Raw genomic sequence first — 11951 nt, 5'->3', positions numbered from 1 at the left:
CACAGACCCCAAGCTGGCGATGGAGGTGGCCTTCGGGCCCTGCACGCCGTACCAGTACCGGCTGCGGGGCCCGGGCGCGTGGCCGGGGGCCAGGGGGGCCATCCTCACCCAGCAGCAGCGCGTGGTCAGGGCCCTGCAGCCCCGGGCCAGCGGCCACCCTGCCTGCTCCAGCGCCGTGCCCCACGTCCTCACGGTGCTCTTCAGCATCGGCATGATCGCAGCCACCCTCATCTACGTCTCGCTCTCTCCTTAAGGGCAGGAGACAGCCCATCCTGCTGGGATTGTTATAAATAACTGTGTTGGGTTTTATTGTTATGTATTGGCTTTTGCAAGTTGTTATTGATCGTAATGATTTTGGTATAGTATAGCTTGTAATTAACTGCTTTAATATGGTGTAATTGGTTAGTTTTAGTGGCCAATGCCCTGGCCACGTGTAGATAAATGTATATTATAGTTTAGGCTTTCGCAAAATAGTAAAATAGAGACTACGTGTTGTGCATTGTAATGTTAACTTTTGAAGAAGTAGCTAATGTCTTTATTTGTGTAATTGACAATGGTGAGAATAACTCAACGTTGTGAACTAGCTAAGGTTGATTTAATGTACTTATAGAGTATCTTATCTGTATGATAACATTGAAAAAAACTCAGGTAAATAAACATCAAAAGAAGGAATGCAAGGAGGAATTTACTAACTCTTCGGTTACCAGGAACTGTCAAACCACAGAATTTCTTGTGAGGAAATAGAATACGTGGATTTCATCTGCAATATGTTGGCATGAAACTTTAACAAGACAGGTGAAAGGTCAAACCAAGCAAAAGAATTCCCGGAACTTGTAAACTCATGAATATGTATAATCTTCATAAATGTCCATGTGACCATTGCAATGATAAAGTAGGTAAGAAAACTGTTTCAAAACTAGCGTGCCTCTGGCAGTTTGCCAAGCACCCAACACTGTTCACCGTCCCTTTTATCCCTTATTAAACTTTTAAAACTTTTAAGAAGTAAAACTCATCTCTCACAGGCTTGTGTCTGCTGTCTCTCGCTAGCTGTGCCGGAGCACGGAGGGGATCGCTCCTTGCGGGTGCAGCCTGCTCTGTTGTTGTCTGGGTACATCCCGCTGTGGCACCACCGACTCTGCTCCGGGAACAGCTCCCTCCATGCCGGCCCGCCAGCCCCACCAGCTCTATCTATGGGTTAGACCACAGCGGTGCTGGAGAAACCGGGAAATTGCTGGGGAAAGAGCAATAAAGCGTGGTCCCGGCTGAGGTGCCGCAGCCCGGCCCGCAGCAGACATGGCGGCAGGCGTGAGGCGCGGCAAACATGGCGGGCGGGGGGCGGGTCAGAGCGCCCCGCAGCGGCCGGCGGGGCGTGGCGCCATCTTGGACGGAGGCGGAGAGCGGGGCGGTGGCGGCGGCGGCGGCGGCAGCAGGTGGGGTCGGGCCGGGCCCGGGCCCCGGGACGGTGGGGCGGATGTCACGGGTGGGTGGGTGAGTGTGAGGGTGGCGGCTCCCCGGGCGCCGCTGCGGGAGGCGGTGGGTGAGGCGCGGCTGGGTGTAGCGGTGTCGCGGAGCCCGCAGCGGTGTGGACCCCTCGGGAGGGCCCGGCTCCTGCCGCTGTCCCGCTCCTCCCCCGGGTCACGGCAGAGCCGCGGGCCGAGCCCGCCCTGACAGCCCCGCCGAGCCGAGCCGGAGCCCCAGCCCTGCCTGCTCGGTGGGAGATTTTCCGCCCCCGCTTTCCCACCTCACCCCCTTAACCTTACGGCAAGCTCAGGGCTCAGCTCTGGTTCCTGACTCCGAAGGAGGGAGAGCCCGGGCGGATCGGGCTTCCCCGGGCGGTGTCAGCCCGGCGAGATGCTGGACCCCGTCCTTCACTCAAAACCCCCTGGGAATGCCTGCCAGTGCTCCCGGTGCTGCTGGAGACCCCAGCCCCGCTGCAGAAACCCCTGGGCTCCGTGCCGCCGCTTCCCGGGGCGGCCACGGGCCGGCTGCGAGAGGCAACAAGCGCGGCACATCCCGGGGAGGGAACGGGGGTAATTCACTTGTCATTTTCTGTATGAGAAGATGGGGCTGGCTGGAACCGAAGGGCTCTGGTGATGGGGAAAGCAGGCACCCACCTTGCTGTGGCAGCTGGTCGCTGCCAGACTGGGAGTGAATGTCCTGACTGGACATTTGGAGATCCTGAGATGCCGTGGAGGTTTGCTGGGGCTCTGGTTTTGGCAGCATTTCCATCCATGATTTGGATGTACCTGTGTCACACCACCTCCCAATGCTACGAGGGCTGGTCTGGGTGCAGGAGGGTTTGAGCTGTAAAAGTTAGTTCAGCAAAGCCAGGTATTGCAGGCTGTGCACAAAGACCCGGGTGCGTGTGTGTGTGAGATGCAGGGGATTCAGATGGCACACGCCAGACAGGAGCCACCGCTTGGGATAAGCCTCAGAGAGTGTTTGGAGAGCGAGACCTGCAAGGGACAGAGGGACTGGAATCCTTTTAGAGAAGAGAAGGGGAAGCTTCACTCTTGTTAACACCTGCACAGATCTCCCAGGTCTGTCCTGCTACAAGCAAAGCTCAGCCTTTCCTGCCTTCCTCCCTGGAGATGAGAAGTAAGGGAGCCTTAGTGGAAATACTGGAGAGGAAACTCCACAACAGCAGGGCTGCTGGTACAGGGGCAGTTTTTGTGAGGAGCTGTCTGAGCCTCCTCAGAGCAGAGGGGGAAGATGTCAGAGCAAGAGGTGTAGCTCATCTGACCTGGATCTTCAGGTATACTTGATCTGCACTGAGAGGAGTGGAGGTATGGGTTAGCTGCCCACTCGAGCTGCCTTTTAGCCCTCAGGATTTAAGAAATACCATAGTAATTGCTCCATAATGTTCTAAAGCCTGGCTTTGGCTGGCAGACTCACTTGGCACCCTTTGTATAACTTGATCTTTTAAACAAGTCACCAAATGTCACAAGTGAGCACATGAAGCAAGGCTGGCTGTCCCCTTGCTTGCTCTGCAGAGCCCACAGTAGAAAGCTGCAAAATAAGCCTGGAAGTGGGCAAGAACCCCAATCCATCTCAGCTCCTGGGAAGAGGGTAAGGCCTGAAGAGTCCTGTGTAGCTTGCAGTGGCTTTGTTGTTTATCCTAAAAGGTGTGTAGTTGTTCATGGCTTGGTCAGTTCTCCTGTTATGCTTTCTCTGAGCTGGGTGACATTAGGGATGGTGGCCCATCTCTAGCTGCAGAGGGACACCGAGGTGGCCAGGGCTGCCTTCCCTCACCGTGTCCCTCCAGACAGGCAGGAAGGTGCTGGCTAGGTCACAACAAATGGTCCTCCTCACTGTGCTGCGCTGCAGCTGACACGGTGACTTGCCTGGTGAATCATAAGTGAATGCTGCTGAGAGCTGAGCTTTTTGCAGACACCACAGCATTAGCCCCTGTCCTTGGACAAGCTCCAGCTTGGGCGATTCCATTCGGACACTTTAAATGCTCCCTGTCGCCTTTGCAGGCACAAGGCTCTGCTCTTCTGCCTGCGAGCTCTCGGAGGCTTGTTGGGGACTGTGAAACAGCTGCTACTTTCAGTCCCTGGCTGTTTTCTTGCTGGATGTCGGGGGTTGTGTGTAAAGCCTGACTGCAGGACTGTGAAAGAGGCTCTGTTAATGCCAGGCACTTGATTTGCCAGTAAAGGTTGGCTTTATTTTTCCCGTCAGCTCTGCTCTGCTGGCTGCCAAGGGCTGATGTGGGACCCAGGTGAAGTTGTGTTGGTTTTGGAGTCTTAACAATTACCAGCTTAACTAGAGTGATGGTTCTTAAGGACATGGCTATAATTAGGTCAAGCTGTCTCATTTGTTGAATTCCCATTCAGCTCCCAAACTTGGTAGTGGAAATGAACTTGGGGCCTTTTTTAGGATTGCTGTTCATCTCTACTGGTGAAGAACATTTGGGAGACGGCTCTTGTGCTCCCCTCCTTGCTGCCAGAGCCCGTGGGCAAAGGCAGAGCGTTGTTTTGTCTCCCTGCCAGGGGCTGCTGAGCTGCCATGGGGAACACCACCAGCGAGCGGGTGTCTGGGGAGCGCCATGGATCCAAATCCCACCGCTCCGATGGCTCCGGTGCCTCCCACCCCGCCAAGGAGCACCCGCACAAGATCATGGTGGGCAGCACCGACGACCCCAGCGTTTTCAGCTCCCATGACTCCAAGGTAGGGCTTGGCTGCTCCCTTCCCTGCCTGCCCTCCAGAGCTTTGGCTCACTGCCTGTGTGGGGCTGTGCTCTCAGCCGTGCAAGGGGTCTCAAGAGGCTGGAGGAGCTCTGTGGTGCTCCTGTGTGTGATGTGCAGCTGGGGCTGGTAGAGGCCAGCTGTGTGAATGTGTTCACAGTTGTCTCTGTGTCTCAGTCACATCTCTCTGGTTTTCTTCTCCCAGATTCCTGGGGACAAGGAGTTTGTGTCGTGGCAGCCAGATCTGGAGGAGTCAGTGAAACCATCCCAGCAGGCTCGTCCAACTGTCATACGCTGGGCTGATGGAGGCAAGGAGGTCTTCATCTCCGGATCCTTCAACAACTGGAGCACCAAGATCCCACTCATCAAGAGGTAGCCAGTCCCTCAAGTCATTTAGTCTATGTTCATGTCTGCTCCAGTGCAGAGAACATTTTCCTTTGCTCTCTTGGCTTTTCTCTGTTCACTCAAGCTGTGGGTCTGAGACAAATACACAGTCAGCTCCTTCCCTGCGTGGTGCTGCAGGGACAGTGGGAAGTTGTGAAATGGGGACAGGACAGGATGGGCAACTTTGCTTGCCCAGCTGGATGTCATACAGCAGCCAGTGCTGGCAGCAGAGGCCTGCCCAGGTATGCAGCAGTCCTCTAGAAGCTGTCAGCTCTTCCCTTGGCTGCAGCATTACCCCATGCCTAGTTGTATGGCTGCCAGTGGGTGTTAGTTGTTTGTCCCTCACGTATCTTCCTGCCCCAATGATGTTCTCGCTGTTCTGCAACATATCTGTGACTTACATGGAAGCTCATGTAGGACTCTAGCAATTAATCTGGAGTGAGTTTATCTCAATTTCAGGCTTGACAAACAGAGCTGTCCCACTTTCTCCTGTCCTTCTGTGCCAGCACAGGGCAGGAGCTTTGCCCCCATGTTCTGCCTAGCCTGTTTTGCACAGGTTGTCTGTCACATCCATTTCCTTAGGGCACAGAGGGCTGGACTTGCAGCAGGGCTTCCAGGGGTTTGAGCCATGCTGGTGCTTGGAGTGCTCGTGGCCTGTCGTGGCCATGCCTTGGGTCACTGATGATGAGCAACCCTGCATGAAGCTGTTGGGGTAGAGGGGCTGGGCAGTGCTGGTTCCTGGGGCCCCGTGGAAGAGCAGCATTCAGAGCATCAACAGGGTGATGCTGTTGTACATCTGTTCTCTCTGCACAGCCACAATGACTTCGTTGCTATCCTGGACCTTCCAGAAGGAGAGCACCAGTACAAATTTTTTGTGGATGGCCAGTGGGTCCATGATCCATCTGAGGTAATGCTCCAAGCTTTATCTGTACAGATCTTGTCTTCTTCAGGGAACTAGACAGGATGTAACTGCAGCAGAGGGGGAACAGGAAGAGCAGAGACTATCCCCTGGAACAAAAGGCACACCTCCATCCCCTGAGTCATTTCAGAGGCTGGTTCCTCTGGACTTAGTCATGCTTTATGGGCAAGCATTGGGAGAGGGCAGGGAAATGCAAAAAGGCCCTCAAGTCCCACTGAGAATTGGCAGTGGGAAGATGGGCATGAGGTCAGCACTCACAGGTTCTCCTCCAAACTGAATCATGCTGGGAGCAGCATGGGAAGGACAACACACTTACCCATGGGCATGTAGCAGGATGGAGGATGGAAATAGGAGGTGATGTAGGAGCCTGTGATAAAGGAAAATCCTCCCAGGGTAAACAGCAGAGGTCTACAAGTGTAGGGCAGAGAGGGACACCAGCCACCTGTGCTCAAAGGTAGCATTACAGCAAAGACAGCTTGGGCTGGGAGGATCTAAGGAGCATTGAATGTGCCCGAGTTTGAGGTGAACACAGGAAGATTCTCATCCCAGTTCTTTCCAGCCTGTGGTTACCAGCCAGATGGGGACAATAAACAACCTCATCCATGTCAAGAAGTCTGACTTCGAGGTGTTCGATGCGTTGAAGGTGGATTCCCTGGAAAGCTCAGAAACCTCAGGTCGGGGTGAGTTTTGTGGCATTACAGCTTTGCATGTGCTATTTTCCATCTCCTCTGCTCTGAGACTCGCTGCTCTGGGTGCACAGATGCACCCAGTGTGGATGAGGAGTGCTGGGGAGCTTGTCCTCCCCAGCCCACAGCTGAGGCCTTGTCCTTCTGGAGGGGCTGTGTTGGTGTAACTTGTTCTGTGCTAGCACCATCCCAGAGCAGAGCTGCTGCAGTGCGTGGCTGAGGGAGCCATTTCGGACTGGGAAATGCCAGGAGCATCAGCTCTTTCTGTCTGGTCAACTGTAAGTCATCTGATCTGGGGTACAAGCTAGGTGATAGCAGGATCCAGTTTATTTTCAGCAGCCTCTCTTGGTTTTCATGCCAAGGTAATTTGTACCAGTGCTAGCACATTGCAAACCTCCCTGTCTGCTTGTGTTACAGCAGCAGGTTAGGTTACCACACAGGCACTGGTGGTGCTGGCTCAGTGTGAAACGCTGGCAGGAAGCTCAGTTGTGTGTGTGTGTGTGTGTGTCCTTGGTACAGCCCCATCTCAGATACAGCTCAGCTCCATGTCCTTTCCCAGCTTAGGAAAGAGACACTGCTGGAGAGAAGCCAGCAGCAGCCCAAGGAGATGGAGCCCATCTGGGTTTGGCTGTTCCCAAATGTTCAGATCAGATGTAGCTGGGAGCTGTGGGCAGTCCACCTTTCAGTGACCACAAGCTCCTGTGTTTGGAACAGCTGCTCAGTGTGGATTTCCTGTTTGCCTTCCCTGGAGCTCCTCATCAGGCAGCACCTAGAGCAGCCTGCTCCCTGTGCTCCTGCTGCTCAGGGCACAGCTCTGGAGCAAGCCAGCTGCTTCCTGCAGGGAGAGGGACCAAGAGCTGTGCTTGAGGGGTCTTGTGATGGGTAACATGGGGTGCCTGTGTTGTGTCAGTGCATGTACCAGCTTCCAGCCCTGCTTGGAATTGCCATGGGCTCACCCAGCTGCTTTTTGTGCTGTGAACAGGCTGAGCTGTTGTTGTAGAATAGATCCCTGCTCATGGCTTGTGGAGGATGTTTGTGCTTGAAAGACCTTGCTGAGTTCTTTTTAGGAGCTCACCCATCCTGCTTCAGTCATTTAATGTCTCTGCCTTTGTCTTCTCTCTAGATTTATCCAGCTCTCCACCGGGACCTTATGGCCAAGAGATGTACGTATACCGGCCTGAGGAGCGCTTCAAATCCCCACCCATCCTCCCGCCTCACCTCCTCCAGGTCATCCTCAACAAGGACACCAATATCTCGGTGTGTACCAGCATACTGCCCACAGAGAGAGCCACACTGGGGTTGGAAAGAGAGTCCTGTCTGCAGGGAGCCTGGGCTCCCCTTGGTTGGGGTCTGACAGCCCTTGGCATTTCCTAGGGAAAGCAGCACTTTTCCCATTTCACTTTTTTGGCCTCCTGGTGCTTAGCTGAGCTCTGTTCCTGTTCAGAACAGCCAGAGGCAGTGGCAGCTCAAGCTGCCTGAGACAGCAGCTGGCAGGGGCTGGGGGATCAGGGCTCTGCTGTTCTCCTGTGACACTCCTCTCCTCCTAGTGTGACCCAGCACTGCTGCCCGAGCCCAACCACGTCATGCTCAACCACCTCTACGCGCTCTCCATCAAGGTAAGGACAGGTCCTGCGAGGCTGCAGGTGAGGAGGTGCTGTGGCTCCCAGGAGCCTGCAGGGAGCAGAACCTGCTCAGCTGGGGGGTGGAGATGGGACCTGGCTGCCTGGTGGGGTGTGGCAGGCACAGGAGCAAGAGGGTGTGACTTCCTGACAATTCCCTTGAGAGCCTGCCCTTGCTCTGCCCCGCTGCCCTGTCGTGTTTGGGGCTGGCTGTGGGACAGGGGCAGCTCCCTGAGCCCCAGGGGTGCCCTGGCCCCACGTGCTGAGGCTGTGCCTCCCGCAGGACGGCGTCATGGTGCTGAGTGCCACGCACCGCTACAAGAAGAAGTACGTCACCACGCTGCTGTACAAGCCCATCTGAGCCGGGGCCTCACACACTCCCCACGCAGGACACCAAACGCCGCTTGTCTGCACACACTGGGCCACGGGACTGTGTGACAACTGGCCACTGGCTCCAGCCTCCAACCTGGCAGGGACACCGGCCCCAGCAACAAGCTCAGGGCCACGGGGGCCTGTGACGCTGTCCCATCCTGCTGGCGTGGTTTAGCCCTTGGTTTCCGCCCACCTGCAGCTTCCCTTGGCTTCTGTGAGTCGCTGGGACCACTTTGCTGCTCACCAGAACAGCCCCTCCTCACGCCCAACACGAAAAGGGCTTCACCCTGCCTGTCTTCTCCAGCCTGTGAGGGCCTCAAGGTGGTCCTGGCACTGCACCCAGTCCAGGCTCCAGGAACACATCCTGTTCTTCTGGAGGTTGTGCTGCTGCCCTGGCCATGAGTTTCCAAGGTGACTTTGTCTGCTGGGGGCTCTGCGACACTCCAGCCTGGAACCTGTTCCCTGTCCCACAGCCCTGGCTGTGGGGCTGCCCCCCAGCTTTGAGGAGGGCTCTGCAGCCCCAGCCCTCTGTGAGGTTCAGCATTGAGCCAGCATGATGGACGGTACAGCTGGACACAGCCACTCTTACCTGCTGCTGTGAGAGCACCATCAAGGACTGCAATGCCCTGTCCCCAACATCAGCTGCTTCTGTGGGACAGGGCTGACTTTGTCACAGCCAGAGGGGCACTGGCACACGCCCACGCTGGAGGGGCCTGGGAGGAGCAGAGCCAGGCAGGCACTCCAGGACCCCGGCTGCACCGCCTGCTGCTGCAGCAGTGCCATGGAACAGGGGGTTCTCTATTTATTACAGTATTTATTGTTCTCAGTGCTGCTTGCCTGGTGTTGGAGAGGGGGTCTAGAACAGTAAGAGGAGGAAAGGGAGCACCCAGTGTGGCACAGAGCTGCCCTTGGGTTGTTAGGGGACAGAACAACCCCCTGAGGACAGCCAGTGCCTTTGGAAGCCTGTGCTGCAGGTAGTTTGGGGAGGGGGAGCATGGCTGCAGGGACAGGATGCCAGAAACACCACAACCCAAAGGAAACCTTTATTGGGGACTCTTCAGCCACTGAACAGAATATGGCATTTCTTACATCTTCCTCTGCACTGGGGGCCCAACACGTCTGGAGCCCCCAAAGCGCATTTCCAATACCTCTGTCTATATACAAATACATATATCCACAAGCAGGGACAGGGTTACAGGGGGACCAGGTCCCAGGGCAAGGGGTGCTCAGCGTAGGGGGCTGTGCCCACTCTGAGCACTGAGGGTGGAAGGGAGCAAGAGCTGAAGCGTGGGCCAGACAAAGCCCAAGCCAGCAGATGCTGCTGCTGTGGCAAGCAAAGGCTGGTGGAGGGCATGCAACCACCACAGCAGCCCAGACCCACTGACTGTGTAGTACTGGATAGCCCAGAGCCCTTTCCACCCCAGCCCTCAGAGCAGCAGGGACAGGGTCTGCTCCAGCCCTCGGGCACAGCTCAGCAGCCAGCGGGCTCTTCCACGCTGGCCATTGCTCCTTGCCCTGCATGGGCCTCACGCAACAGGCAGGGCCTGCTGGGCCTTCACCTGGCAAGAGACAACACATGGCAGTGAGGAGGAGCACTGCTGGGCCCTGGGGACATGGACATGCTGGCTGAGGCCACAAAAGGAAAATGTGTCCCCCACACATTTCACCCAGCTATCCTTCAGCACTCTGCTCAGCACTGTGTGTGCCGGCCATGTCCATCCCCAGGACATCAGGACCAGGACATCAGGACCAGGACACCCCACCCCTATCCCACACCGGCCCTCAGGGCAAACTCACCTCCAGGTTCGTCCTGGCCTTGCGCAGCACACTGTGTGTCCTGGTCACTGCAGGAGAGAGAGGGGTCACTGGGGTCCCTGTGCTGCATGGGGCACATGTGGCACATGGGAACCAGGCCAGCTTGGCTGTACCAGCAGGGCACGTACAGTGACTGACGATGAACTGCTCCATGCTGTCCTTGAGCTGGGCTGTGCTGCGCAGCCGCCTGGCCGTGCTCTGCAGAGCATCCTCCCTCTCGGAGAGCCGGGCCCGCAGCGCCGCGATCTCGCCCTGGAGCACCTGCTCCTGGCACGGAGGGGTGTGATGAGCACTGAGCCCCTCTCCGGTGCCCCCCGCCGGTGCCCCCCGCCGGCCCCCGGTGCCCCCCGCCGGCCCCCGGTGCCCGCTCACCTTGCCCTGGTGCGGGGCGGGGCTCACGGGCAGCACAGTGCTCCAGAAGGCAGCGAGGAGAGACACGCACTCCTCCAGGATGCCGTGCAGGGTGCTGGCGCTGCCCCACAGGTGTCCCTGCCCTGTGCCTGTCCATCCCTGCGGGAGAAGGGTGCGGGGGCAGGGGCTGCCGGGGCAGCCGCATCCCGGCGCGCCCGGGGAGCTCGGCAGGGCAGTGCCGGCAGCCTGCCCCGGCCCGGAGCCTCCCTGCCTCCCGCTGCCCCCGTCCTGCCCAGGCTTTACCTCCTTTCCCGGGGCCGGGCAGGCGGGCAGCCCGAGTGCCGGGCGTGTGAGACACATCAGCTCCCGGGCCAAGGCCTTGCCCTCCGCCATGTGCTGCTCCAGGGCTCGGTACGTGTCCAGGCGGCCGACGACGTGAGCCCCCGGCAGCCCCTCGCCCTTCCTCAGCAGCGCGTCTGCCCCGCGGGGCTCTGTGGAGCCGGCGGGGTTGGGTGAGGAGCGCTGCCCGCTCCCCTCGGCACCCACCCCGGCACCTGAGTGGCCTGAGCTCTGCTCGGCAAGGGCGCTGCCACCAGTTCAGCACAGCTCAGCAGGCGGGCGGGCTCTGGTACCCACCGGCCATCCCTCGGAGCGCCGATGTGCCACAGGGCGGCGGGGAGACGAGGGGAGCTGCCGAGTTAGTGCCAACATCCCGCACTGGAGGAGATGGGAAGCAGCCTGGAACAAGAAACAGCTGAGCCCCTTTAGATCGATGTGGCTCCGTGCCTGGGGCTGCTGGGGTCCTGCACTGTGTGTGACCTGCTGCCACAGGGGAAGTGTCTGGGGCCACCCAAGGGTTGCAGAGGCACCCCAAGAGCAGGAGCTGGGCAGGGATGCTGTGCATGGGTCCCATACCTGCTCGTGTCTCAGCAGAGGAGCCAGGGAGGCTCTCGTAGACGTGCAGCTCCGCACGCAGGGTCTGCAGGAGCAGGCGCTGCTCCTCACCCTGCTGCTGCAGGAGCGTCACCGAGTGCTGCAGCCTGCAGAGGTGACACGGGTGGGTCCGGTGCCAGCCATCCCTCCCCGTCCTGTGGCCCCAAGGCCGCAATGCCCCAAACCCTACCTGTTGTTGTCCTCCTGCAGAGAGCGCCGCTCGTCCCGGAGCTGCCGGACGCTCTCTTGGCACTCGGAGAGCTCCTCCGCCAGCCTCCGCTGCTTCCCACGCCTCTGGCCCAGCTCCGCCTCAGCCTCCCGTGCCCGGGAGCAGGCAGCCAGGAGTGCCTCCTGCAGCCGTGCCAGCTCTGGGGACAGAGAGCACGGAGCTGTCACCACCACCCCACTCAGCCGGTGCCCTCTGGGGCCCAGCCCCAGGATGCTGGCCCAGCCCCACCTTGGGAGAGGTGGTCACGCTGGAGCTGCAGGGTCCTGTTCTCCTCCTGCAGAGCCTGGTTCTCCCTGCTCAGCTGCAGCCCCAGCTCCGGTGTCTGGGCATAGATATCACTGGGTAATCCTGAGGAGGGGAGCGGTGCTGAGCGTCTGTCCTCAGTGCCCCGTTGTGCATGGGGTGAGCAGAGGGACGAGCAGAGATGTGCAGAGATGTGCAGAGGGATGTGCAGAG

At 58.3% G+C, this 11951-nt stretch overlaps 3 protein-coding genes across 13 annotated transcripts in view; 2 read left to right on the top strand and 1 right to left on the bottom strand.

Moving 5' to 3' along the window:
• Window positions 1–1021, top strand: part of LOC107208031 (dimethylaniline monooxygenase [N-oxide-forming] 5-like) — a 12735-nt gene extending 11714 nt beyond the window's left edge. For all 7 annotated transcript variants that reach the window (XM_015635868.3, XM_015635867.3, XM_015635866.3 and 4 more), the window contains exon 10: window positions 1–1021. In XM_015635868.3, coding sequence (XP_015491354.1) covers window positions 1–253 — 253 coding nt within the window. In that variant the 3' untranslated portion in view covers window positions 254–1021.
• A 348-nt stretch (window positions 1022–1369) lies between these two features.
• PRKAB2 (protein kinase AMP-activated non-catalytic subunit beta 2) lies at window positions 1370–8993 on the top strand. 5 transcript variants are annotated; one of them, XM_015635874.2, is made up of 8 exons: window positions 1370–1430; window positions 3993–4170; window positions 4393–4559; window positions 5385–5478; window positions 6050–6170; window positions 7300–7433; window positions 7724–7792; window positions 8079–8993. In XM_015635874.2, exons 2-8 carry the CDS (start codon window positions 4009–4011, stop codon window positions 8154–8156), a joined length of 825 nt encoding a protein of 274 aa, XP_015491360.1. In that variant the 5' UTR covers window positions 1370–1430; window positions 3993–4008; the 3' UTR covers window positions 8157–8993. The 5 variants fall into 5 exon arrangements, with proteins under 5 accessions (XP_015491360.1, XP_015491362.1, XP_015491361.1 ...); XM_015635876.3 differs by lacking the exon at window positions 1370–1430 and adding an exon at window positions 1603–2030; XM_015635875.3 differs by lacking the exon at window positions 1370–1430 and adding an exon at window positions 2057–3721.
• Window positions 8994–9186: 193 nt separating this feature from the next.
• The window catches only part of LOC107208041 (myomegalin-like), a 25529-nt gene continuing 22764 nt past the window's right edge, over window positions 9187–11951 (bottom strand). Inside the window, exons 31-38 of the mRNA XM_015635883.2 lie at window positions 11724–11843; window positions 11457–11634; window positions 11249–11373; window positions 10970–11071; window positions 10355–10824; window positions 10111–10249; window positions 9965–10011; window positions 9187–9726 (exon numbers count right to left, since the gene is read on the bottom strand). Of these exons, the coding sequence (XP_015491369.1) occupies window positions 9694–9726; window positions 9965–10011; window positions 10111–10249; window positions 10355–10824; window positions 10970–11071; window positions 11249–11373; window positions 11457–11634; window positions 11724–11843 (1214 nt within the window). The 3' untranslated portion in view covers window positions 9187–9693. The remainder of the gene's footprint in view (window positions 9727–9964; window positions 10012–10110; window positions 10250–10354; window positions 10825–10969; window positions 11072–11248; window positions 11374–11456; window positions 11635–11723; window positions 11844–11951) is intronic.

This window comes from Parus major, chromosome 8 (genome assembly GCF_001522545.3).
Source record: "Parus major isolate Abel chromosome 8, Parus_major1.1, whole genome shotgun sequence".
NCBI classification, from domain to species: Eukaryota; Metazoa; Chordata; class Aves; order Passeriformes; family Paridae; genus Parus; species Parus major.
This window is presented reverse-complemented; position numbering and strand designations above follow the sequence as displayed.

Coding starts and splice junctions, on each gene's coding strand:
- PRKAB2 (XM_015635874.2), top strand. CDS start 4,009: ATGGGGAACACCACCAGCGAGCGGGTGTCTGGGGAGCGCCATGGATCC. Junction 4,560..5,384: donor AAGATCCCACTCATCAAGAG/GTAGCCAGTCCC, acceptor CTCTCTGCACAG/CCACAATGACTTCGTTGCTA. Junction 5,479..6,049: donor GGGTCCATGATCCATCTGAG/GTAATGCTCCAA, acceptor AGTTCTTTCCAG/CCTGTGGTTACCAGCCAGAT.